Genomic DNA, 27,912 nt, shown 5'->3' on the forward strand with positions numbered 1-27,912 from the left:
CTAAAGAAATTGATGATAGATGAATGCAGTTCAGTGAGTACATTGCACCTGTAGGGCAATTATGTGCAGTGCCTGACCACTTTTTGGCAGATTACATGGATTGGTTCTACATGATTTCGCACCCATTCATGAGTCCGGCACAGTCAGGGGATCCTCCTAGAGTTTCGCCGATTCAGCAATATGACACATTTGTTGAACCAAATGTGTATTAACAACCGATGGCGGCAGCGACACCTAATGAGGCAGACGTTGATGTGCATCATCTTCGACATACAGTGGTAATATTTGTTTTTGGTATTTGTGTTTGTTGCTTTCTTTTGTATTTTATTACTAACAATTGTTATGTTTGTTTTTTTTCACTTGCTAGGATGGTTATGTAGCTATTGTTGATAAGTTGGAGAGGCTACTAAACCTAAGGATCCTGACCGAAAGAACAGAAGCCTATACTGTTGCTGAAGAATGTCTGGGCATCGCAAGAAGTTACATTAGTCAACCAACTGTAGGTCACAGATCGAGACGTAAGTGGCGTACAGACAGTCATTGAAGTTGTTTAATTTTTTCCTTATATATGTCATATATAATTTTTTGGATAATTTATTTATTTGGTTCATTTATGTATGGACACGTTAACGACTATGCTATATAATTTTTTGTCATTCGTTTATCGTTAATTATCCGTTAATGTTGTGTTAAGAAATAAATTAATTTGTGCAACGAAAATAAATAACGTATGTATGATAAATCGTTGTCAAAGTTGACAAGACACTGTCAATTGCATTCGTATTTTTAAAAAAATGAATACTACACGTACATACTGACATAGAAATGACTACTTAGTTGTTATAGATCTAATAGAACCAATGCATTTCTGATGCGAAATTAAAGCATGACACGACATTGTTGTACTTGACAACACAAACACAAATTTGCACGTGTCTATTTTTTTATAAAAAAAAATACAAGCAGTCTTAGTAAACACCATCTATATATATCACATCAACACTCTAAAAAATCACACATTCTCTCCCAATCCAACTTGACAAACCAAATTTTACAACAAACTATGACATTTTTGGGAGAAACAAACAGTCAAACGATTGTGAACTCCTCCAGATTAGCTTTTATTTTTCCGAATGGATTGATTATTCACAACGAAACTAGTGTTTATTTCCAAAGTTTCACTCCAATACCCATTCAAATACCTAACGATTATGGTTTTCAAACGCTAAAAAGTAGAATGCACAATACCCTTTAGCTAACCGACGATCAATATTTGGATGAGATTTACTACCGATGGTCATTCAGAGATGCAGGTAACCAATTTCGCTTTTAGTCTATGCAATTGAAAATCGATGATGATGTTAACGCAATGTTAATGTGTAATGAATAATTCTCAAGTGTTAGTACGATTGAGTTATTATGCACCATTGGTAGAACACTAAATGTTATATTAAACTTACTTCAAGCCACTATGACCCCTACTCATGATGTCCTGCTATATTACAACGGGAGGTGGAACATATCATGGCAACACGACTTTGTCAGTTACTCGTTCACAGGAAAAAAATCCAAAACAATTTGACATTCCTTCGGGATGTTCCATCGATGAAATGAAGGATTTTATCAAGCAAGTTGCACCTTAAGGGATTCCCCCTTATGCTATTCATGAATCACAAACGATAAGGCGATTGTTTTTTTGACAACCAGGTCATTATGAGTATTCAGACAAAGTTATCAAATTTGAAATTATTGAGCTGAAAACTGTGAATGTATGTATACATGATTTTGATGATGCCAAAGATAAACACTTCTCAAGTTTGATCCAAGTCAAGAATTCAGAAAATAACTCCCAAGAGTCACAACTCTTCAGAAAATAACTCCTGAGAGTCACATCTGTTCAAGAGATTTTTGAATGGTCATCAAAGGCCTATAAATAGGTGACTTGGGACACAAAATGTATGAGAGAGATATTCCAAGAGAACTTCATTGTCAAATGCTCTCTCAAAAGAAACTCTTGGGCAAACACTTGCAAATCCATTAAGAGTTTCTCCATGGACTTCAATTGTAATATCCTTCTCTTCAAGAGAGAATTCTTCTTTCTTTCTTCTCATTCAAAGAGATTGATTAAGGGACTGAGGGTCTCTTAAGTTTTAAGGATTCCTGAACACAAGGGATGAGTTGTCCCTGTGTGGTTCAGACTTTGTAAACGGATTTTTACAAAGGGAGTGGAAAATCTCAAGTGGGCTGCTTGAGTACTGGATGTAGGTACGGACTTTGCCGAACCAGTATAAAAACTGTGTTTGCATTCTTTCTTCCCCTATCTCATTTATTTTGTTGCAATCAATTTTGTTTTACATGTTTAAAGAACATTATTAAATTGATTGTTGTTTCTTCTGTATTCTAAGCATATCCCTCTTAACTTATTGAGGCCACATGTCTAACAAAAACTGACGATGACGTGCTAAAGGTCTTAGTACAGTCTAACTACTGGAAACAATTTGGCCCAATAAAAATTTTAGTTGTTTTTAGTAAATAGGTAATGAAAATGGAAGACGGCATGCCTCGGTCGCAACATGATTCAGTGCAAAATTAGTATTAGTTAATTGTAGTTTTTCATTCATTTTTTTTGTTTCAACTATGTTGAAGTTAATGTAATGTTTGAATTCGTGTCCATTAGCTAATGAAACTGTATGTTTATTATTTTCAAAGTACTTAATTATATCCTAACTTTTAAAAATAATGACTGAAAACAAAATTATGAATGTCAACAAAATAATTATTTACACAAACATCAATGGTAATAACATATTTTATGTTCATGGTTCACCTAAATCAACAAATTCGATTTTCAGCCTAGACAAATTTGTGTTATGTTGCATTCTACCTATGTACGGAGTGAGCCACTGCTTTGTCTGAGAATAACAATGTGTACTCCACAACAATGTCACTGGTGGTAAAGGATAATGGTCTCATAACAAAACCTGTTAGATAATGACAAACAAATTAAACATAAGATACCCCACTACAGTGTCACTAGTTATACTAACATCATAATTATGTAATTACCTGTACAAAATAATTTCCATACACATGATCAATGCATATTACGCGATGCACAGAAGAATCTGGTGGTGGCTGACTTCTAAGAGGAAAAAATGTCATGCTTTGTTGTCGTGAAAGAGAAATAACAATCACGTCGTATCGTGAAGCAATGACATATCTTATATCCGTAATATTCATCCATTTGTCCATGGTAACCTACATGTAAAAGACAACAAATGACGATTACTTAAAGGTTACTTTAAGAAAAAGTGACATAACAATGAACTTACGCACCATAGATAATCCGTCAACAAGTAGGGAACGCTTTAATTCCTCAAATCTCTCTATGCCATCAATCAGGTTGATATACTCTTCCGACTAGCTTGTTAGTTCTTTATGCAGATGGTTGCACACCAATTACCACGATTCTTCACCCATACCCAATAACACATCTATTGTCCGATAACCACAATTAACATCCGCTTTGACATCAATAATGTTTTCAATAGAATCATGGATGCACAAATGAAATTGATCCAACATTGGAATATTTTGTCTCTGTATTGGTTCCTCAGATGATGATGCACTACGTTTCACTGAAGAATTACTATTTTGCATAGAGTGTAACGCATCAATGTACTCCCAATAAGATGGATCGCGTTTTGTTGACTTTTGTTGTTTTGTCAACGGTTTATTTGGAGCACCCTTGGTCTTCACCTTTTCTGGAGGAGGACACATGAAGTTCATATCAGGATAAGCAATTTCTAGCAACTTTGACTTCAAATGTACTTTGCCACAAACATTGAGCTGCTCAAAGCGTTTCGATATGGTTTCCATCTCCTCAGTTATGGTCACCTGTGTCTCACATAACCCTTGATCTGAAAAACTAAGTCTCCACCAAAAAATATGGATTGTCTCGAGTGGTATGGAGCTAACAATATATTTATACAACTCACATGCACATGGAAGACCGTGGGTACTCCTCATGACACATCCACAACGTGAAGGGTTTTTGCCTGCATAAGGTACACACTCAAACTCAGTAGCAATTTCATTTAAAGCGTACCTTGATACCATGCCAAGTAGTTTTTTGTACAAGGTAACTTTAAACACATGTCCAACCACGTGCATGCTTGTCTCAAAAGTTGCTTTAATCTGGGTGTGTTGAAGTGTCATCATATTATTCATTGCTTCCCAAACACTACATATGTCATCAAAAGAGTTTTGTAAGAGCCTCTTTAATGACCAATGAACACTCTCAACCCTACAGATGAAATATACAACAACATGTAAACAATCGCAACATTTTCATTTAAGTCAACACTTAAACAAATGAACACAAACAAAAAAAATATTGATACTTGTTAATGGTTGTGTTTCCTAGATGCATCACTTTGTTGGTCCATGCTTTCACAAATCTTTCTTTGTGTGGAATCACCCATGTTTGACACACATAGTTCACAAACATAGGCCACGGAGAGCAAGTCATTTCAAATTTTTTGAGGTACTCATCAAAAGAACTCCCAAGTGGACAATCAACCAAACTCCCCTAAGCCTCCATCACATAATCCCATGCATTCTTTTGAGCAACCAGAGTTTTGCACTTTGCCTTCAGATTCTTGTCAATGTGGAACTGACACAGCAAGTTCGTAGCATCTAGAAATACAGTTTTCACTGCATTCATCAAAGACAAATCTCTGTCGGTGACAATAACCTTGGGGAGTGCATAAACTCTCATAAAAAGACCCCGAAACCGCTATAGAGCCCAAACAACATTGTTAATACATTCTCCTTCCAATTAAGCAAAAGCAGCGGAGAATGCCATTCCTGTTGGTGTAACACCAACAATATCAAGCAACGACAGTTTGTACCTATTTGTTTTATAGGTACTGTTGATAAAAAAAAAACCAAATTACAAGAATTGGTTAACTTTACTGCATTAGGATGACAAGTCACGTACAACATTATCATCCTTTAGCCTATGCCAGTGAATATATTGATCTCGATCAAACCGCATCATCAGTTGTTGCATTTCGGTGTTACTCCCTCTTATGGAAGAACGGTAAGCATGTCTGGCATTGTAAATTTGTTTGATTGTTGTATAACTGTTGTCATTGTGCTCCTTCAACGTCAACATAATATTTCTTGGCTTCACCATGGACTTTGTCATATCAGCAACAACAATCTTCTCATTCTTTGTCAGTCGACCTGCATATAGATGCCCAACTAATGACTTTACCATTTCGTGATTGTGAACCTCACAAATTAACTTCACCATCCATTCTCCTCCTCCCAAAACTGGCTTCGCACGCAACTTAAACGGGCATCCACATTTTCTATTGCCAGTGCATGTTCTTACCAAATTATGTTTCTTATGTCTATACTCACCACTTCTTTCACAAGCTATCAACAGAAATGAGGTTCTTCCTTGAACACCAGTATTGGTGTCTAACCTCATTATAATGGCAACAAATCCAATGTCATGAGCCAACGATTGAGCCCATTGTAAAACTTCATCACGGCTAGCAAACAACTATAACACAATTCAAATAAGGTTTGACATTAATAAACATCTATGTAATATAATTACTGTATCAACAACAACAAATTATACAAATACCTGAAAAGTATTAAAGGCATCAGAACAATTAACGTGTTCTACTTTAACGCCAACATCTTTCTCATTTTCAACATTCATATCAACTTCTTCAGACATCATACTATCATACATCTAGTGGTCTTCGCCCATCTTAATAAAACATTTAACAAATTCAATTCAATGACAAAAAATTATACAATCACCTTATTTGTTATTGACACAAATATAGTTGTTTACAAAAAAAAAAAAAATTACCACATTTTCATTAAAATGTCATATAAATCTAATAAATACATCATTCAATAAAATACATAATTCAGTTAAACATGTAAATACATAATCATTGTCATATAAATTTGTTTAATTATTAATCATTAGTATATTAATTTTTAAGCAATCTAATGTTAGTTAATTATTAATCATTAGCATTTTTTTTCACCATTCTAATTACTTAATACATTTTTTATGTCACTAAAAAATAATATCACCAAATCAAATTTTCTGAAATTACTAAAACTAGTACAAAAAAAATAAAATAATAATAATAATTAAATTAAAAATATTTAAATTACAATTTAATAAATAAAATAAAAAATAAAGCAATTCCTATGTCCATACGGATCGATTCATATGGATTAGTAATCCGTATTAACTATATGGATTATCAATCCGTATGTCCATACGGATCAACAATCCGTATGATTCATACAGTATGTTCATACGGATTGCTGATCCGTAGGTTCGTAAATTTTTTTATTGTGTATCTCTTTTTCTTTGGTGATGAAAACTGACCAAAATTCACTATATACTCTTGAATAACGCAAATACACCACCGGAGACCAAATACGCTTCGAAACCAACCTTACAGGAAACAACTTACACTAAGTGAGAGAGATTTTGCAGAAAAAGATAGCGCTGCAAAAATGAAAAACTCCTTCTGCTATTTGTAACCGGGTATTTTCGACATTTATGAAAATTGCTGGTACCCCACAAAAATGTTGGTGCCCCAAGCAATTATCTATGTAAATTAATGAGGAAACATTTGAAACGGTACCTGGTTTCCGATCGAAAGCAGAAGCAGAAGCAGGAACCTGAGTTGACGCGAATGGAGGGAGAATCGAAGGAAGATGTTTGGTGCAGAGAAACAGTGCCAAAGGTATTGAAACTTGTCTGTTCCACATTACCTCTGTCTCTGTCTCACACAAACCTCGTTTCTCTCCTTCTGGTCTCTCCCTCCCTTCATCGCACCCTTCTCTGTTCTCAACCCCTTTGGCAGGTACTTACCCCTCTCCCTTCAACTCTTCTTATTTTTCATCAACTTATAATTTCACCTTTTTTATTTGTTAATCTTTTATTTATTTGTTTTTGGCTTCTAATTAGTCACTCAATTTTCGCGAGTTAAACAATGCTGGGAATCGCCTTATAGCTGCTCTTTCTCTGGTTAGTCTTTTTTCTTTCTTTCTTTATTTATTGAATTAATCAGCCTATGTTTGATTATGTTGCTGAATTTTACTCTTTTTTTTTTGAATTACCTAATGGTGCAGTAAGTTAACTATGTAATTATAAAGGTCTTTGCTCATTTTCTTATTTATTTTAATAAACCATCAATTTGAAGGTTTTTTCAATATTTGAGAGACTGTATAGCTTGATTTCTAATACTTTACTGGCAACTTATATAATTTCATTAGTTTAAGGACTATTTAGGAGAGTTAGTAATACTTTAGGGACTAAATTGATGGTTTATTCTTTTTTTTTTTAAATTTATTTTATGGCTTTTTGTTGGCCTAACATTGTGTGGTTAATAGTGTTTTGAGGTGAAATTTGATGCAATTTTGTAGCCTAGATATTGCAATGTGAAGCAGATTAACCTTGAGTTTGCGAGAGATGTTGAAGACGCACATCTGATTCTCATTATGGATAAGGTAATGCATAATGTATAATTTTTTATTTTTTATTTTTCTATGAATTTTAGTTTCATCTATATATTAAGGATGGAAGAACCATGCTGATTTAGTGGAAAACAGTGTCATAGATTTTTTATTCTATTATCCACAACAAAAATGATTAGTGGACACCTCCACTAGTGAGAAAAAGAGAGAGAAGTGTAGGAATGTGATATGCTAGGAAGAGAGAGATAGAGAGAAACAATAGGTATTAATAATGTGTTTTTAGAGTGTCCACTGTCCACCAACCAATTCACCAAATATGCATGTATTCTTATATTTTCTGACTTCACAACACAGAAACTTGCTTCAACCAATTTCTAATATCCTAGGATGCAGAAAATTGATATATTTTGCTAACCTGATGCATCCAGCTTGACAAGATTAAAATTTTGATGCATGAGCATGAGGGATGAAAGTGATTTTGTATTTTGAAAATTTGGTTATTATATCATCATGTTGAGTTATTCTTACATGCCTCAAATTGTAATTCGTGTAATTGTGATTTCGTTCAATAATAAACAGAAAGAAGATGTAAACTTTCAGCTCAAAATATTCCAGTAATGGGAATGCTGATCATGGATTGAAGCAGAAACAAAAATTCATTGTACCTAATCAAAGATAAAGATATGGTTACCACCTTACTAGTATAGCACATTATGAATAGGCATCCAACAACTGATTGCAGATTAAATGGGTTTTATTGACCTGCTTGTGGTTAAAATGTTGAAGTCCCATCTGATGCTTCTGTGTCGTAATAACTCATAAATGCTTTGATAGAATCTGGAATATTTAATCATTGCTAATTAGATATTTATTGATAAATAAGGCAGCCTTGGATGAGAATGATTGTGCAAATACTTTATGGTGTAGAATATATGCTGACTGCGATTCTAACCAAAGATTTTTAAGCATTTTTTTCTAGTGTTTTAATTCTCTTCAAAGCTTGGAGTCTTTAAATCTGAATGGCTGCCAAAAAATATCGGATACAGGAATTGAAGCTATAACCAGTTGTTGCCCCCAGCTGAAAAGCTTTTCGATCTACTGGAATGTCAGGTGTTTTAAACGCTTCTTAATCTTTGATGATTACGTTAGCAGTTGAAAATATTTCTTTGGATTCAAAAGTCAATCCTTAGTAGTATACTGAAATATAATTCATATTACAGGGTAACAGACAGAGGACTACAACATATAGTGAAGAACTGCAAACACATAATTGACTTGAACATAAGTGGATGTAAGGTACATGCTGCCTTGGATTTGTAATTTTATCTTTCAGTATTATTAATTCAATATTGAGCTGAAAGAATTGTATCCCATGTATGTCCATTTAATTGATGCATCCCTTCGTTGTAAGTCTATGGGCCAGTTTGAAAATATAATTATGTGCTGAAAGAGTAGTTTTGGGACTTTTGGCACTTAAAATTGATTTAGTGGTTTAATGCCAACCAAAAAGGATTTAAGTGAAACGTTCTGAAAACATTCTGCACATGAGAGGCCACTAGATGGGTTCATTCAACAGCAGCACTTTTCTTATTTAAATTGTTGTCTATTGTTTGAGCATTTACTACAAAATTATTTTCAAACATTGCAGACCAGAACCTAATTTTCCATCACTAAAAATTTCAGTATTGAAGTTTTAGATCTGTAAAACATGCCCTAAACCACATGAGTTGTCCTTGTGGTTAAGGAGGTTTGCTCCCTGCTCCCTGGCTTCACTGAGATTCAAACCTTGGGCCAGTACCTAGGGCATTTTAATTTATCTAATGTAAAGACTAATGTATGGGGTACCTTAAGTTGCCCAAGGTTCGGCTTATCTGTTTATGTGACAGCTGACCTGAATATACCCTTACTATACCACAAAATCCTAAATAACTTCACAGACAAGTGTGCCCGTGAAAGTATGTCTGATGCACCCGAATTTTGATTAAACTTGTCTGAAAATTATAGTTCTAGGCTTCTAGCTCATGGGTTTGCATCTTCACAAATATGAAATACGCCTTGCTTTTAGTAAGATATCTATTAAATGTTAAGCTTTTAAGTATCCCTTGTCCAACTTATCTTTTTATGGTCATGTGCACTTGTAATATGCTCCATGGCCACCACTCAGTTTTAATTTATAGTCGTGTCAATTTTGCATTCTTTGCGTTGTTAATTTATAGCTTTCTCCATGTGTGCGCTCCAATATAGAAAAACAAGTAACAGATTGTACAAAAATTGCATATATGCCTTTAACAAAGTGGCTATAATTTTGGTAGCCCTAATGCTTGTTGTGCATAAAGTACAACTATCAATGCGTGGAATATTCTCTGCAGTATTACTAATGATACAAAGTGGTGTTTTGGTATTTATCTTCTGAATGCAATGTCATTTATACAGTTGTATGTTAAATGGAAATTTATCTATTGAGACTTAGTACTTGCATCTTCTGGGGTCTGAATGAAGTACTTTCTATTATCATTGCAGAATATTTCAGACCAAGGTGCACAACTTGTTGCTGATAATTATCCAGAACTAGAGTCACTAAATTTGACTAGGTATCTCATGAGATTTATGACTGATTCTTTGAAATCATGCATATAAATGTCACTTCCCAAATACTGAATCAAGCAGGCATTTGTTTGGGGTGGGAGGATCAAGGATTTTGTTTCTAGTTGTATGCAAAATGCAATTTTTTCTCCTAAACTATAACATATTATGAATTTAAGATACCAAACAACCGTCCATTACGATGATGCAAATGAACACTGGGTCAATTTATACCCTATCTTTTGATGGTTATATCTCATTATTTGATGCTTAGGTGCATCAAATTAACAGATGATGGGTTGAAGAGTTTATTGCACAAATGTCTATTTCTTCAGAGTTTGAATCTCTATGCACTGTCAAGGTAGGCATTGAAACTCAACATTGAGTTCAAGTTGTCTTGGCCTGAAATTGGATTAATTAAGAGCATTACTCCTATTCAGCTTCACAGATGAAGCTTACAGGAAAATATGCCTTCTAGCACGTCTCAAGTTTTTGGATCTTTGTGGTGCCCAGGTAAAAAAAATTGGGTTCCCACAGATTTCTCTGCACATCCCTATCTAATGCCGACTACTAATAGATAAAAGTTTGGCTTGCAGAATCTTTCAGATGAAGCACTCTCCTGTATTTCTAAATGCAAGAACCTTGAATCTCTCAATTTGACATGGTAAATGAATCATCAATCTGAACATCTATCTTTCTCATTATATAAAAGTAAAGGGCTTGTATCTAATTTTACATGATAGGTGTGTACGTGTGACTGATGAAGGGGTCATATCCATTGCAAAGGGTTGCACCTCTCTTGAATTTCTAAGGTATCAGAAGTTTGTAGCTCTTACATAAATGGTAGTGGATGGTGCACTCTTGACTTTTGAATTTGTTTTTTGGCTTAGTTGTATTACAAACAGTAATGCTTTTCAAGATATATGGTAGAGTTTGAGTGTTCACTTTTTTGTTACAGTGAGGAGCAGCATTTTAATGTTCATTACAAGTTTGCATGCAATACTAGTACATGGCTTTCATTTTCCCGAGTAATCCCATTTTTGCATAATAGCTTGAGTAGCTGGTTTTAAAATCCATGGCATGCAATGATAGTACACATCTTTCATCTCACTTGAGCACAATAAGATAGTCAGTAGCATACCGCATTTATCGAGGGGCCAAGCTTGTTTGATGTAACTGAGCCAATTTGAGACTTGGGGATAGGGGCCAAGCTTGTTTGTATTACTTATCCCAAAATCACTTCTCTTGCTGATGTGTTGAAAGGGACATATTTGCAGCTTGTTCGGAATAGTTGGCGTGACCGATAAATGTCTGGAGGAACTCTCAAAGTCCTGTTCCAACAAAATTACGACCCTTGATGTGAACGGATGTATTGGCATTAAGGTAAATTCCTGCTTGAAAGTAGCTCTATGTTTGTGACATGTTACTTACAAGTATTAGCTGGACTAGTTTTCTAACAGTTCCTTTATTCCCTTTTGCAGAAACGAAGCCGCGAAGAGTTGCTACAACTGTTTCCATATTTGAAATGTTTTAAAGTGCATAGCTAATGAGTGGTTAGCAGAAATTTGGTAATCAAATCAGTCCTTTTGACAATTATGGCATATAACCCGTAAAACTTGCAAATTTAATCAGTTTTTATAGCATTTCTTTCTGCATGTTGTATTATTATTATTATTATTATTATTATTATTATTTTAACAATTTGTAGTAACAAATTTGTTTGTCTTTCGGGGCATTGAAAAACCTTATATCCAAGTAATTTTGTTGATCTGAATGATGCCCTTCTATGCAGCAAGTATTGACATAAGAAGTCGAGTATAACATATATAAGGTTATAATCAATTTATGCATTTCAATTTTTATATATTTTTGTTCAAAAATTGAAGTGTAAAAGTTGATTTTAATTTATAAAAGGAATTGGTTAATTTTTTATAAATACTTGTAAGTTTATTCAAATTAACCCATAATGAATGAAGATATACATTTGGCGCTAGCAAAATGATTTTTGCTAAGGGGGTGTTTGGTAGTGTGGTTATCTTAAGTTTCTTAGGAATTTTAAAATGGGAATATTAAATTGACCAGTTTTAGGGTGGATCACCATAATAGGTGGTCCATGGTGCACCCTGATTTTTATCCATAAGATGAATCTTGTTATTATAGGACCAGAAACACCAGATCTCTCAACCCTTCATAGCATCATCTCTGGCCACCGTTCGTCACTGCTAGAGATTATTTCTAGAGGCGATGTTTTGGGTTTTTTCCTTTTAAATTTTCTTGTTTCGTATAAATATTATAAAATTCATTTTTAAGAATCCTTTTTTGATTAAGTTTTCAACTAATATTTTCTCATGGAAGGAGGTAAAAATTCAAGATTCTCATGAAGGAAAAAGTTCTCTTATAATTATGTTTCTAATTCTCGATAATAACTAATATTAATGAAATATTCAAAAAAGCATAATTCTCAAAAAATATAATCATCTACCTGGAGATGAAAAAAGATTGCGTATACCAAGTGTCTTAGCTAAAACTTCTCAGAAATATTGAACCAAAACAAAATCTCCCAATTATTAGAGCTTGACCTTGTCCCCTACTCTAGTTTATGTTATTGTACTTATCCAAGCTTATCGAACTTGTTCTCTTAGGTTTCATTTGTTACAAAAGAAAGTGGTGGCCAAAAACTGAAGAGAGAACGAAATACTTTAAATTTTAAATCTCATGCAAGTAGGTCTCATGTCACCTTTTTCTTTCGACCTAAAGTGAACACCAGAGGGACTCTTTTTTATACAAACCTAAAAATACTCTTATCTATACCACACTTCATTCTTCATTTAGGATATTTATGTTATTTTATGAGTTTTTTTTTTTCTTTACTTCCACTTACTACACAGCCAAAGAAGAGGGGAAAATTTTTTCTTTATTTTCTTTCATTTTCTCCTTTATTAAACTAAAAAAATCATATCACTTTTTGTCGCTTCCTTGCTTTCATGTTTCACGAGCTGTCTAAAGATATTTGTAGTGGCTAGCCTCAATTTTTAGTTAAGATATGCAACTTAATCATGCATTGAAGAATGCAAATATGGCCTCAAACCAAAGTCATAACATACTACAACTGCTTATTTGGTGGTGCATATCGTAACATCTCTGGTTCGTTAGAGTCCTGTGCATATGCTCATGCAAATAGCTTATTGAATTTAGGCTCAGTGTGATAAACTTCATCAGCACTTGTAAGGAGAAAAAAAAAACATAAAATAAATAGAGCTAGCTTCTCCCATTAATTAAAATTAACTTATACATTACGTTTTTGACAAATTAAAAGAAATCGTGAACATTTAGCCATGCATTATCACGTTATCCGGATCATTAAAAACGATTTCCCTTCTTTCAAACAGTAGAAATGTTCATCACAGTTGCTTCGTTTCACGGATCATAATTTAGCATTTTTATAACACCTTAAATCTGTTTCCCTTTTAATAGAAAATATATTTTAAGAGAAATCACTGATAAAATTTCATCGACTAAAATACTGATAACTTGATTTTAGTTATAGGATTTTCCTTTTAACTTTTAGTCCCTGAACTTTTTCATGTCCTTTATAGGGACTAAAAAAAGAAATAAAAAGTTCAGGGACTAAAAATAAATTCTAAATTTTACGAAGTATAAAGATAATTTACCCTATAAAATATCTATTAGATGATTAGCGGCATCCAAATAACGGAGATTATCATACACGTGATCCATATAATGGATTTAAGTTTGAGTGTAATCTCAATTTTAGTGATCAACGATAGTAAGGATCATAGGTGTAAACGAAAGAGGATTCTCAACAAATCATTCTGAAAAAAATAAGAAAAGACATGCATTTTATCGTATTTTAATCAGAAAAAGTTGAAATGCCCATTTGCTGCCAACATATTTAAAACGGGATAGCAGAAAAATCAAGTATTTGACTAGTCATACCCTTTTTTACAATCACTAGTAAGCATCTCTTCTATGTTGCTACAATTATAGCAACAGTTCGGATCTCACCCCCATGTTAAGCAACTTTACCTTCGTATTGGGTGGAATTCTTCTACTTCATTATCAATTACGCCATACCAATTTTGTTTCTGACGGGTGTAACAAAATAAAAACAATTATCTAATTTTCGAAGACTACCAGTACAGATATGTGAGAAATTCTAGCCCTAGGCTCGGCGGCGGCAACTAAATCAGAAAGACTTTAGTTCTTTAGTAGGGGATATATGGAGCCCCAATAGGCATCTATGAAAAAAAAATCCCTTTTAAAAGGAAAACAATTGGAGATTTCGGGGGAGGGGGCTCAGACAGGCAAGTCGTTAAGGCAGAAAATCATATTTTTTTTCTCTGAGATAAAGGTGACATGATACATAGCAGATCATTGCAATGACTCCACATGGAGATACCTGAAAAAGACAGGCATGATCTACCATTTTTACAAAAAACTTACCAACCAAATGCTTCTTTCAGACTTTTTCTTTATGTATCACTGAAAGTGACCTACAAAGATTGACAATCATCGTCAATAAAAATCATCGTCAATAAAGAATTAACAATCGTGAAAAGAATGTATACATTACACCCAAACTATAACCAATGTGGTTACTGGTGCAAGAGGTGAAATAGACAACAAATTTGTTAAATCAGAAAAAAGGTCGGGTCAAATATAAACCTAAAGAATCTTTTATACCATATTTTCTTAGTGTTCATGGCAATTTTCATAGTGTTCATGTTAACATTTCTTTGCATGACAAACAGCAGGTACAAAACTGTATGCATATTGCTAATCTTTAACAAGTTCAACGAGAAGAGGAAAAAAATTCAAAGGCTGCCTACATTGGAAATTCCTCAATGCCAGAGTGATAACAGCATTCTAAGAGTTATATGCACCACAGTATTACATGGGTTCTACACGGATTGTTCGGAATTTTTAAGGCACTGCCAGCAATGTCATTTCTATTTCATAAACCAAAATTGTAAGGCCCTACTTCCAAGTACTAACAAGTTCCACCACCTCATTATTTTCATCCATTAAATCCTTAGTCTCAACCCTCACTCACACTCTTTAAATGACACAACCTTGTAACCTTTTTCTGCTAATAAACCTGAGACACGCTATATGTGGGTCCACTGCCGTAAGAATTTTAAAGGAATCAGCACCAAAAGAAAGACCACTGCCGTTGATCTTTTCCAATAATAATTTTCAAACAAGCTATATGTGGGTGGGGGGTTGAGGATGGTGCCTACCTTAACTGTCAACGCCTAGATTTATTCTTGCAGCAGCGAAACTCAGCTAAGAGAGCAATGTGATCTGAGGACCATTCAGGTGAAGGAAGTGCTGTGTCCTTCCTCAAACTCTCCTCATCCAGCAACTCCAATAATGACTCCACAACCAATGAATCCGCTGAAACCACAAGTCATATCTCTTCATAAAATTGTGAACAAGATACAGATATTATGTTTATCAAAATGATATAACACCATGCTCACCTGTGTAAAATATGTAATCTAGAGTGCCAATAAAATCTCTAGTGACATTTGTGAATAAAGGTTCATTCGTTCCACCATCCAGTCTCCTTTTATGCTGCTCATATCCAAGGCCAACTGTTCTTGCAAAAGATGTGTATGCACTAACCTAAATTTGAAGTTACAAACAACCAACAGCATATTAAATCAGGTGAATTGATACAAATACGGAACTAAAATGGGTAAACAAGCATATTTTAAATAAGATATTCCTTAATTGCAGTTCACTGAATACATTACCAGTGGTAACTGATGAACCAACTTGCTGTGAGGACGTAGAATGTTAAGCGGGTCAACTGCTAAATCAGGATGTGAAGGATCTACCTTCCCCATTGCAAGAAGTGCATGAGGAGCACTGCAACGATGTTCAAAATAATCATTTTAAATACATGATCCTTATTACAAAACAAAAAACTAAAAATAATTACATAAAGAAAAAGATGTCATCAAACCTTCCCGGAACTGAATTAAAATCTCCACAAACCAACATCGGAATGTCTGCACTTGCAGCTATTTTTTCCAAACCTTTTAAGAGAGTATGAACCTAAAATAGGAGAAAATTAGAAACTGTAATGTTCAGAACAATTTGATGCATATGAACAAACTAAAGAAAATAATTTACCTGCCAGAGTTTCACATCCTTTAGATCTTGGGAGACATTTACATGTGTATTTGCCTAAAAGTCCACAAGCAATATGAGTAATGAGTTATAACTTATAAGTAGAATTGCTAAATAAAATAGTTTCGACCTAAACCTAAAATAGGGTAGGGCAGGGACGGACATGGGAGAAACAGCATATCTATCTTAGAGCAAGATCAAAATTATGCTTTCAGAAAACACTGAAACCACACATATAACTTCATCTATTCCATTTGAGATTTTGTATAGCTATGAAGGAGGGGGAGGGGGAGGGGGAAGCATCCAGGACCTGTAACTATACAGAGATTTACTACCAGATCAACAACCATCAGCAAAATAAGAAGCCACAACAGTCATCAGATACAAAATTCTTAAATGCGGCGACAAACAGAAAATCGGGGGACAATAAACAATAAAAGAAAATGCCAAATAAAAATGCACATCATTGATCACGAAGATATGAACATGAAAGAGCTTACCACAACAGTCATCAGATACAAAATTCTTAAATGCGGCGACAAACAGAAAATTGAGGAACAATAAACAACAACAACAACAACAACAACGCCTTATCCCACTAGGTGGGGTCGGCTACATGGATCAACTTCCGCCATAATGTTCTATCAAGTACCATACTTCTATCCAAACCATTAATTTCGAGATCCTTTTTGATAACCTTTCTTATAGTCTTTTTGGGTTTTCCTCTGCCTCGAATTGTTTGTCTTCTCTCCATCTGGTCTACTCTCCTCACTACAGAGTCTACCGGTCTTCTCTCTACATGCCCAAACCACCTAAGTCTATTTTCCACCATCTTCTCTACAATAGGCGCTACTCCATCCCTCTCTCTAATAGCTTCGTTTCTAATTTTATCCTGTCGAGTCTTACCACACATCCACCGCAACATCCTCATCTCCGCTACACCTACTTTATTCTCATGTTGGCTCTTGACCGCCCAACATTCTGTTCCGTACAAAATCGCCGGTCTTACCGCAGTTCGATAAAACTTTCCCTTTAGCTTGATCGGTACCTTTGCATCACATAACACCCCCGATGCTTTTCTCCATTTCATCCATCCTGCTTGAATGCGATGATTCACATCCCCTTCAATTTCCCCATCATCCTGTATTACAGACCCAAGATATTTAAACCGTGTGACTTGAGGGATAATATGGTCTCCTATTTTCACCTCTGAGTTAGAAACCCTCCTTCTTTTGTTGAACTTACATTCCATATACTCCGATTTGCTTCTGCTTAGGCGAAAGCCATGTGTTTCTAGAGCTCGTCTCCAAGTTTCCAACCTCTCATTCAACTCCTCCCTCGACTCTCCAAGGAGGACTATGTCATCTGCAAAAAGCATGCATCTCGACGCTATCTCTTGGATTTGTTCCGTGAGGACATCCAGAATTAAGGTAAAAAGGTAGGGGCTAAGGGTTGACCCTTGATGTAAACCAATTGTGATGGGAAAATCGTCTGACTCTCCACCCTGTGTCCTAACACTAGTCGATACCCTATCATACATATCTTGGATAGCTCGAATATATGCAACCCTAACCCCTTTCTTCTCTAGAGCTTTCCACAAAATTTCTCTAGGCACTCTATCATACGCTTTCTCCAAGTCAATAAAAATCAAGTGCAAGTCTTGTTGGACCATGCGATATTGCTCCATCACCCGCCGTAATAAATAAATCGCTTCCATGGTCGACTTTCCCGGCATGAAACCAAATTGATTCTCAGTAACTTGAGTCTCCTTTCTTAATCTCCGTTCGATCACTCTTTCCCATAATTTCAAGGTATGACTCATGAGCTTGATTCCCCTATAATTTGCACAATTTTGTATATCCCCCTTGTTCTTATAGATTGGCACTAACGTGCTTCTCCTCCATTCCTCCGGCATGTGTTTTGACCTCATAATTTCGTTAAAGAGTTCGGTGAGCCACTCAAGACCTCTATCTCCAAGAGTTTTCCACACTTCAATAGGTATGTTGTCTGGCCCCACCGCCTTACCATTACTCATTCTTTTCAACGCTTCCTTTACTCCTGTTTCTGAATCCGACGATAGTACTTATAGTTCCGGTCCTCTTCTCTTGTGTCTAGACTGCTAGAGTCATATCCATATCCATCATTAAATAAGTTGTGGAAATACACCTTCCACCTTTCCTTGATATCTTTTTCATGCACTAAGACTTTGCCTTGAGGAACAATAAACAATAAAAGAAAATGCCAAATAAAAATACACATCATTGATCACGAAGATATGAACATGGAAGAGCTTACCACACAAAGAAGCTGTCTTTTCCCAGCATTATCAAATGGCTGATTGTTAACTTTTGCTTCTAGAACCACTATTAGTGCAACATTATCCTAAATACAAAGAAAACTTCGTAAGTAACAGTTACACAAGACAACCATTTGTTTTTTCCTTTCTGAAAATAGAAAGTGAAATGTAATCTTTGGTAAAATAGCCACCTTAACCAGCCGATTCAAGGCAGTTTTCTTCTGAGTGGTTGGAATTGTAGCCTCCGTCAAAGACTGTGCAGCCTTGTTAAATTCAACCTGCATGCAAGCACACATCATTCTAATTTGTGTACAAACATAATTGAACTACCATATGCCAAATCAATTCCCAACCTCGTATTTCTTAACATGTGAAAATCTGTCTCTACGGAAAAATGTTGCACACCCATCAATTGTATTTGTGTTGCCACTGTACACCTGTAAACCCATAATAAACAGGTTAGCATCTAAAATACTTTAAAAGTTTATGATCACAAGGACCAGAATATTGCAACAACCTCATTTGTTTTTCTCTTGTAAAGACCATGATATCCATGTTTGTCTAGTTCAGGAGAAAAGAATTCGTCATAATGATCGCTTTGAACCTGGAGGAAAAAAGGTTGTCCATTAGCTAATACAGAAGCTATTGGATTATAGGGTGAAATCATAAATGGTAAGGGTTATGACCTTATCTAGATCAGAAGAGAATAAAAGATTATAACTTATATCCCAGCATTACACTAGACCCCACCCCCCCAAAAATAAAAAAATAAATAAAAAAAAATGAAAGAGAAAAGTAAAAAAGAAAACATACATCCACATGCACGGAATTTCTGTTAATGTTTACTGCTACTTAAATAATTCACAAGAACAACCTAATCATTTACAACTGGTAGATAAGCTTTGTGTCCCAATTCAATAATAACATTATTTTAAAGAACAACTGCAATTGAACTTGAAAGATGACCTCAACAAAGTGAAAAAATTAATTCAATACCATCAATAATAACCAAGCCTTTTCCCATTAAGTGGGTCATCTACATGGATCAGATGATGTCATAATGTTCTATTGAAAATCATTGTAATAGACAACAAACAACGGACCTCTAAATCCTTTTTAATGATTTTCTCCTATAGTTTTTCTTGGTATGCCTCTGCCTCTAGTAATTAGGCTACACTCCATTTCATTTACTCTCCTTACAGAGTCTTCAACAAGTCTAAACCACCTAAGGCTCTATCATCTTTCTATATATAAGTGCTACTCGAACACCCTCTCTAGCTACTTAAACACCAATCTTGTTAAAAAAAAGTTGAAGAGCCAAGTAATGAAATCAAGTTTTTCAAGCAAAATCACAAGCAGGAACATGTTCATGTACCTCCTGAAGACAAATAATGTCTGGGCGATAACCAATAATTTCCCGTAACAAATTTTGCCTGCGATATGGCCAAGAAAGAGCCCATGAAGGGCAGTAATTGTATAGATCATTTGAGGCATATGCTTCAGACAATACATTGTATGATAGGACAGTAAAAGTTCCTGAAGATGTCATTCTCCCATCCACATCTAAATGCGCCATCCCATCAACAGGTATCAGTCGGCGAGGAATAGGCGAGGGAGCTGGAATGACACGTGAAGTTAGTATAGTGTTGACATGCCCCACAGGCAGTTTTGTCTCTGCATCAACTGCAACACACTCAAACTTAAGGACATGGCCAATGTCATCAGCAGTAGGGGTGTAAGTCTTAGATCTTCCAACTTCAAACCAAGTTTCACCACTTCTTTGTGTGATAGCTGCTGGATACAAAGGTGTTGCAGACCCATTTGTCAAGCTAGCACTTGATGCAGAGGCAGATAAACTGGAATTGGTTGCCCCAGACCCAGTACTATTAAAGCGCCCAAATACCTCCTCCTCCTCGTTTCCATTTTCATTAAGAGCACTTGCGGCACGATCATGTAAGACACGATGATGCTGCCATGCATCCGAAAAACACTTTGTGGTGCAATGGTAACTCTTGGAAACAGGTATTTTGGCCTTAACACAGCCTAGGCATTGCAGGGTGGCTTGCTCTGATGGATGTATGCTACAGACAGCAACTTTTTTATCACTCTGTACACGATACCTGCCAAAAATGAGGGCCAAAGGATAGAGTCAAACAATGTAAAAAGTCCAATTTCTAAATCAGATTAATAGAAAGTGTATAAAGGCGGCATACTTGGGATCAAATTTATATTTCATAGTCAATATATCCATGAACTAACAAATATGTGCATGGTTCATGAGAGACAAATTAAGAATCCAGAACATACCAAATAACCCAAAACCAAAACATGAAAAAGGAGGTATTAAGATATAGAATTAGAGCCTGAATACACAAACACACTACAAGCACAACCTTTCACCCACAAACAACTTTTAAATTATAATTACAGGTAAAACCCATAACAAGCATGGGACAGTAACAAATAAAGCAATCATCAGCACTCATAAACCAGAAGACATAACTTTATCCACTGGACCATTTGAATGCAAACAAATTAACCATGATAGCATATGAAACACAAAAGAACTATTTGCAAAACACACTTATAAAAATTGAGCAGCCTTAATTTATACAGTTTTTTGAACCAAAAAGGATATCCTAGCAACCAATAGAATTACAAAAACTATCTGATACAGGTGTTGTCCGCCAACAAGTCAAACCAAGTATCACTACCAGTGATGTTAACAGGTAGTGACAAGTTCTCTTCAACAAGTACAGACATTATATTATACTTGATATCTAATTGAACACTTATGCACTTATGAAGGCAAATGCAGATACAATGTATATCTTAAACTACCCTACAGATTATCATAAATCACGAATTAAATACAAAGCATATTCCCCATAAAATTTTCCATGAAAATTGTAACATATGCAAGCTAGATACAAGAATGCTTTCAGCTTTGCTTCTTAGAGGAAGTTGGTGTGTCACTGTATCTTATCTTCCTCTATACACAGGCACAAAAGATACCCCCAATATCTTGGATTCATAGTCGAGATGCAGAAAGCAAGATCAATGAAATTTTAAATACCAATGACATAGGAATCCAAGATGTCTCTACATTCTTTGTTATTTTATGAATATCTTTAGTTACTTTAATTTTCTGCAGCAAACATGAAAATTGGATAATCTCACAACAGTATGAGGATGAATGAGAATGATGACCTACAAAATTTCTCCTCCACAACAAAAATAGAAGTAGAAGCATAATTAAATAAAATTCTATAGAAATAATATAAATTTTAGTGTGATATATTTCACTATTAATTAAATACATATGTGCTCAATTTCACATCTGGTCAAAAATATTAGTCGATGAGTTATCCCATATAATTCAAAATTCAAAGCTTAGAAAGCAAATGTGATTTATTGATAACATTACATAACATTATGAAGGCTAATGTTAACATAGACAAAACTCCATCTATGATCTCATAACCAGTCCTGAGCTAGGGTAAAAGAGGAGGGTTTGTTAGGCTCTCAGCAACCAAAGTAAAACTGTCAAAACCACGAACATGGATCACTCACAATTATTTAATGAGATTTCGAGATCTAGAAAAAAAATGTTAGTTGAATAGGGGGATGAGCACTCTGGTTCCAATGTATCTTTTACAAGGGAAATATTCAGAATTGAGTAAATTACATAGGGAAAACTTATGTAGGCACTATGAAATTATGTAAAGGTGACCGAGTATATATCAAGAGATGAGACTAAGATTATGAAGAATCAAATTGGATTAAAAGAGACTTGACTATGTTTTTTATTGACTTGAAAAGAAAAAAGAAAAAGCATATCATTGAATGTCAAAGAGGAAAAAAATATGACGGTAAATGAGGAAATAGTGTTGTAATGCCTATAAAGGAAAAGATGACAAAAAAGCAGCTAAAGTGGTTTGGATACATGCAGAGATCACTGGAGGAAATTATTATTATAGGGGATCTCACAGAAATTAATGTTCCTTAAAATTTGATTTTTAACCGAACCTAATAACATCATGTAATTAAGGTGGTTTGGACGTGTGCAAAGGCCATTGGAGGAAATTATTAAAAGGGACCTCACAGTGATTAATATTCCCGAAAATTTGTTTTTTAGCTGAACGTAATAACACCATGCAATTCATGATTGTAATGTTAACATAGAGAAGGAGTAGACTAAATAAAGAGGCCACAAATCATTGCCTATTCAATGCAATCCAGTATTATTATCATATCACCACGATAACATTTGAATTAGAATTAGAAATCATGAAAGTTCAAAATAATTTACAAAGCACAGTTCTAGTCCACATCACGACAACGTTTGAATTAGCATTTATGAAACTTTAAAAAATTTACAAAAAACAATAAAAGTAAAATAGAGGAGGCAGCAATTATACAATGCACAGGTACAGGTCCACATTCTATTACATCCAACACCTGAAAATGCAACCAACACAGAACAATCCTATCCCCTAGGATATCATTCAATTAATTGGCAACACCATGTGTGGCATGAGGTTTCATCCTATCCTCAAAATCTTCTTCAAAACCTTACACAAGACGACATACTTCAAGAATTTCAATCATTATAACAAAAAATGATATATATTTATATATATAACATAGACACCCAAGGCTTTAAAAAATAGTCAGCGACCACAAAATGCGAATCGATGACGACAAGATTTTTGGGCTCTATGCTCATTTGTTTGTAATTTTCCGCAATCTCAAGGTTTTCAGGCTCTCTATTACCACAGTCATTTGTCTGCAATTTCCCGCAATGTCAAGAATTGAACAAAATTGCGACGGCAGCTTAAAACCTTGACATATACTGACATTTTCCGCAATGTGTAGAATCAAACTAGACTGCAATCTAAAACCTGGACGCGGCGGCCGAAACAGATTTGCAAAACCTTGACTAACATCAAATAGACGAACTTCAACTCATAATACAAGTTAATAATTAACAAGTCCAAATTCAAACTAAATAAAAGGAAGAAAGAAAGAACACTCGCACACTTCTCTTCAACTGAAAAAACAAAAAGAAACAACAAAAAAACCTAGCAAACTAATCATGAACCTTTATTGACCGATACTGACACTGATACCGATACTGATTCAATCATCTTGCTAACCTAAACCTAATCGTTCCTCTTTCATTGAGCGAAAGTCAAACGCGGTTAATTCGCAAAGCAAAAAAGAAAGAAAGAAAGAAAGAGCGAAGTGAGAAAGTCACCATTTGTAGCGCAAGAAATGGCCGTCTAAGGGAGCGGTTTCGGGAACATCGTCGGTGGAAACGGTCTTGTCGGGGCGGCGGAGGAGGACGTACGGCGTGAGCTCGCAGCCTACAATGGGAATTTCCGAGGGCAGGTGCACGCGCACCACGCTCAGCATGCTTCTTCACACTCTTCTTCTTCTTCTTCTTCTTCTTGGAAAAAACAATAACAATCGTCACAGCGCGGTAACCCTATCAACGATAATAAGAAGCCGCGGCGGGGGAGATCCGTCATTTACTTGACCAGAATACCCGCCAGCCTTGCAATCCGATCTAGGGATTCGGATCGAGTCGAAGGTTCTAGAGTGAGAGTCAGAGGGATCGATTACGTTACGATGATGGCTAGCTAGGGTTTTACTGCAGAGGAAGAACAAGTGCAAGTAATCGTGCTTTCTTTCTTTCTTTCGGCTTTGTTTGGGTCCTTTGTTTTTTCTTCTTTCTTCGTTGGGTTCTTTCTTTTTTCTATTCGAGAGAGAAAGAGTATTTGTTAATGATGGAGGGACCTTAGTTATACGGATACGATTGGACAATACGACGACGTGCTGCGTATTAGTAATTATTAATTATTGATTATTATTGTGGTTTTGGTTTGTTTGTTACACCTTTCGCTCTTGCTTGCTGCCCTCGTTTCGTGGGCGCTTTTAGATTAGATAGATATTTTTATTTTATTTTATTTTTTAGGGCAAACTATTATTATTGGATTTTCTAGTGGGTGCGGTGGACTGTGGACTATTCCAAAATGGTTCTCAAATAAAATTGCATCAACAAGGGTTTGTCACGGTGTATGACCAGAAATTGTTAATGAAAAATGAAAGATATATATTTAATAAGCTAAAAATATGAATGAATAAATAAATATTATATAAATCGGTTTGTAAAGAATTTTAATTTTAATACTACTTCAATTTTAATACCTATTGAACTATAAAAATATAATTTTTTTTTTACTAATTTTGTAAGAAAACGGGATAAATAATATATATTACATAGGTTCTCTTACTCAACGGATTAAGGTTTGAATAACATTATGAGTTTATGATAACAATCGTGTGTTTAAATAAAAAAAATAGTGATGAGGATGGCTTAATGAAGTTAAATCCCAACGAACTTCTTCTATTGATTTAAACTGTTTATTGTGCACACCAAGTGTTTGTGAAAATTCTTCCCACAGGAGTGGGCCCAGACTAAAGAGGAAAATCTCTATATGAGTATTTTTCATTTTTTCCTCATAGGAGATGCCTTGAAGTGACTCAATACCCATCCATCTCATACCCTTACCAGGGGTGACATTGAAAGCAATCTCTTAGACCATTTCTTCCTAGAGGCAAAAATATGCCAAGTTAAGACAAACATATTGAGCTTCCATCAAAAAAGTGACGAACCATTGTGCGAAACTTGGGAGAGGTACAAGACTCTCTTGATGTATTGCCCCAACCATGGTATTGGTGAAGTTGATCAATTATACATCTTCCTTGGGGGTTTGAAGGGGCAAACAAAGGTGATGTTGGATGTTGTAGCTGGTGAAGGAATAATAAAACATAAGACATTGGAAGAGGCAATGGAGTTGATTGAGAACGTGGCAGCCAATGACTTTGGGGCTCAACATGATAAAGTGAGTAATGGAGTTGAGTTCTCAGGATGTTATTTTGGCTTAGGTGGAGGCACTTAAGGTGCATATGGCTAATCTTCCTCCACATTTGATAAAGGCTTCTTTTGAATTCATCATCGGGTGCTAAATTATGCTATTTGTGGGGGAGATCACACAATAGAGAAATGCCAATATACTTCCAACACTCAACATGAAAAGGTAAGTTATCTAGGAAGGCAAAATGATTATAGTCACGGGAGGCAAAATTTCTATAATGACAATTCTAACCGTAGTGGATTTCATACTCATCCTAGCTTAGGTTACTCATGACCTTCTAATAGACCTCCCCAACAAAAGCCTAGCCTTTATGGTTGCACAACAAAGTTGGAACATACTTTACACAAAATTCATGCAAGTCTTTGCATCCAATCAAAAAAGGACAAATGCTTCATTAAAAAATTTGGAGACTTAGATGGGGCAATTGGCTAAGAAAGTAGTAGAATTGGTGGAGCAACAAAAATTGGTTTCTCAACTAACATTTAAGACAATCCTAAAGGTTGCACTGTTATCATTACTAGGAGTGGTGGTTAGTATGAGATTGTGAGTGAGAAGAAAAAAGTTGAGGTGGTGAGATTCAAAGAAGGTGAGGAAGAAAATTAAAAATAAAAAACAAAAAAATATAGAGAATGGAGAAAAAGAAAAAGAGAGTGATAGAGGTTGTTGGAGTGAGGGCTAGAGATATGAGCACTAAGGAAGAAAAGTTGAAAGCCAAAACCCTTATCACTACGAAGCTTCCTTATCCGAAAAATCCAACTAAGAAGGATAAGGAGAGACAATTTGCATGTTTCCTTGATATCTTCAATATGTTTATGATCAATATCCCATTCTCAGAAGCCTTGGAGCAGATGCCTACATATGATAAAATCATGAAGGAGATCCTAACAAAGAAGAAGAAGTACATTGCAAAGGATACCATTAAGCTAGAGCCAAAGTGTAGTGCACTCGTTCATAAAATGTTGCCTGCTAAGAACAAGGATCCTGGTAGCTTCGCCATTCCTATCACTATTAGAAATCTCTCTATTGGTCAATCATTGCTTTATTTAGGGGCAAGTATCAATTGGATGCCCTTATCTATGTTGGAACAAGTTGACGTTGTTGAGGTGAAGCCAACCTGCATGACACTGCATCTTGCAGGTCGTTCCATCAAGCACCACTATGTCATAGTAGAAAATATGCTTGTTAAAGTTGGCAAATTTATTTTTCTGCAAATTTTGTCATCATGGACATGGCAAAAGATTCTGACATTCCCATCATTTTGGGAAAACCTTTCATGTTCACTAACATCCTATAATTAATGTTGGCAAAGGAGAATTCAAGCTCTTCATTCAGAATGAGGAGATTACTTTCAATTTATTTGATGCTAGGGATCACCCAAATGATATGAGTGGTTGCTTCCAGGTAGATATGCTTGATGAGATAAAAGAAGATGCTAGAATCCATTTGCATACTCATTCTTCTCTTGATCGAGTCTTACTTAATCACCATGAGGGACTCAAAGAGGAGGAAAAAAAGGTGATAGAAGAATGTGTCAAAAGCTTGGAGGTTTAAAAGGAGATTCCACTTGAAGAAGAAGAAAAACACAAGCAAGAGTTGAGGGTGCTTTTGTCTCACCTCAAGTATGTCTTTCTTGAGGAAGACAATGGGAAGCTAGTGACCATCAGTAGCTCTTTGTCCCCTATTGAAGAGGAGAAGCTTACTTCACTTTTGAGGTTTTATAAATGAGCTCTAGGGTGGCATATTTTTTTATCTTAAAGGCATTGACCCTTCCTATTGTATGCATGACATCCACCTAGAGAAAAATGTCAAGCCACTTGCTCAACCTCAGAGGTGCCTAAATCCTATTATGAAAGAAGAGGTGAGAGAGGAAGAGTTGAATCTTTTGGAGGCTGGGATGATCTATCATATTTCTAATAGTGCATGCATGAGTCCAGACCAAGTGGTTCCAAAGAAAGGTGGTATGAAAGTTGTGAGGAATGACAATAATGAGCTTGTTCCCATAAGAACACTCACTAGTTGGCGAATATGCATTGACTACAAGAGGCTTAACCAGGCTACACGGAAGGACCACTTCCCACTTTTGTTCATGAACTAGATGTTGGAGAGATTTGTTGGACATGTCTATTAATGTTTTATTGGATAGATACTTCGAGTATAACCAAATTGTAGCTAACCTAAAAGATTAATAAAAGATGCCATTTACTTGTCCCTTTGGGGCATTTTCTTACAAAAGGATGGAATTTGGATTATATAAAGCACCGACCACATTCCAAAGGTGCATGTTAGCCATATTTGTTGATTTGGTGGAGAAGTGTATCGAGGTTTTCATGGATGACTTTTTAGTTTTTGGTACTTCTTATGATTTGTGTCTAATCAACTTGGAGCTTGTATCAAAGAGGT

General features: G+C 35.3%; 2 protein-coding genes across 2 annotated transcripts; one reads left to right on the forward strand and one right to left on the reverse strand.

The window, feature by feature from the left end:
• The first annotated feature begins 6,648 nt into the window (after positions 1 to 6,648).
• On the forward strand, positions 6,649 to 11,814 carry LOC114425828 (F-box protein At3g58530). Its single transcript, XM_028392791.1, has 12 exons — positions 6,649 to 6,917; positions 7,022 to 7,081; positions 7,480 to 7,563; positions 8,510 to 8,640; positions 8,751 to 8,826; positions 10,051 to 10,121; positions 10,388 to 10,474; positions 10,554 to 10,626; positions 10,710 to 10,777; positions 10,857 to 10,925; positions 11,391 to 11,496; positions 11,595 to 11,814. Exons 1-12 carry the CDS (start codon positions 6,672 to 6,674, stop codon positions 11,658 to 11,660), a joined length of 1,137 nt encoding a protein of 378 aa, XP_028248592.1. The 5' UTR covers positions 6,649 to 6,671; the 3' UTR covers positions 11,661 to 11,814.
• Positions 11,815 to 14,025: 2,211 nt separating this feature from the next.
• Positions 14,026 to 24,344, reverse strand: LOC114367901 (carbon catabolite repressor protein 4 homolog 1-like). The gene is made up of 12 exons (XM_028325156.1): positions 23,829 to 24,344; positions 19,944 to 20,688; positions 19,086 to 19,172; positions 18,922 to 19,005; positions 18,760 to 18,846; positions 18,568 to 18,654; positions 16,276 to 16,329; positions 16,106 to 16,197; positions 15,894 to 16,008; positions 15,618 to 15,762; positions 15,375 to 15,531; positions 14,026 to 14,627 (listed from the first exon to the last, which is right to left on the reverse strand). The coding sequence occupies exons 1-11, from the start codon at positions 23,984 to 23,986 to the stop codon at positions 15,383 to 15,385; spliced, it is 1,803 nt and encodes a 600-aa protein (XP_028180957.1). The 5' UTR covers positions 23,987 to 24,344; the 3' UTR covers positions 14,026 to 14,627; positions 15,375 to 15,382.
• Between the last annotated feature and the right edge of the window lie 3,568 nt (positions 24,345 to 27,912).

The sequence above is a fragment of the Glycine soja genome, chromosome 9 (assembly GCF_004193775.1).
Source record: "Glycine soja cultivar W05 chromosome 9, ASM419377v2, whole genome shotgun sequence".
NCBI classification, from domain to species: domain Eukaryota; kingdom Viridiplantae; phylum Streptophyta; class Magnoliopsida; order Fabales; family Fabaceae; genus Glycine; species Glycine soja.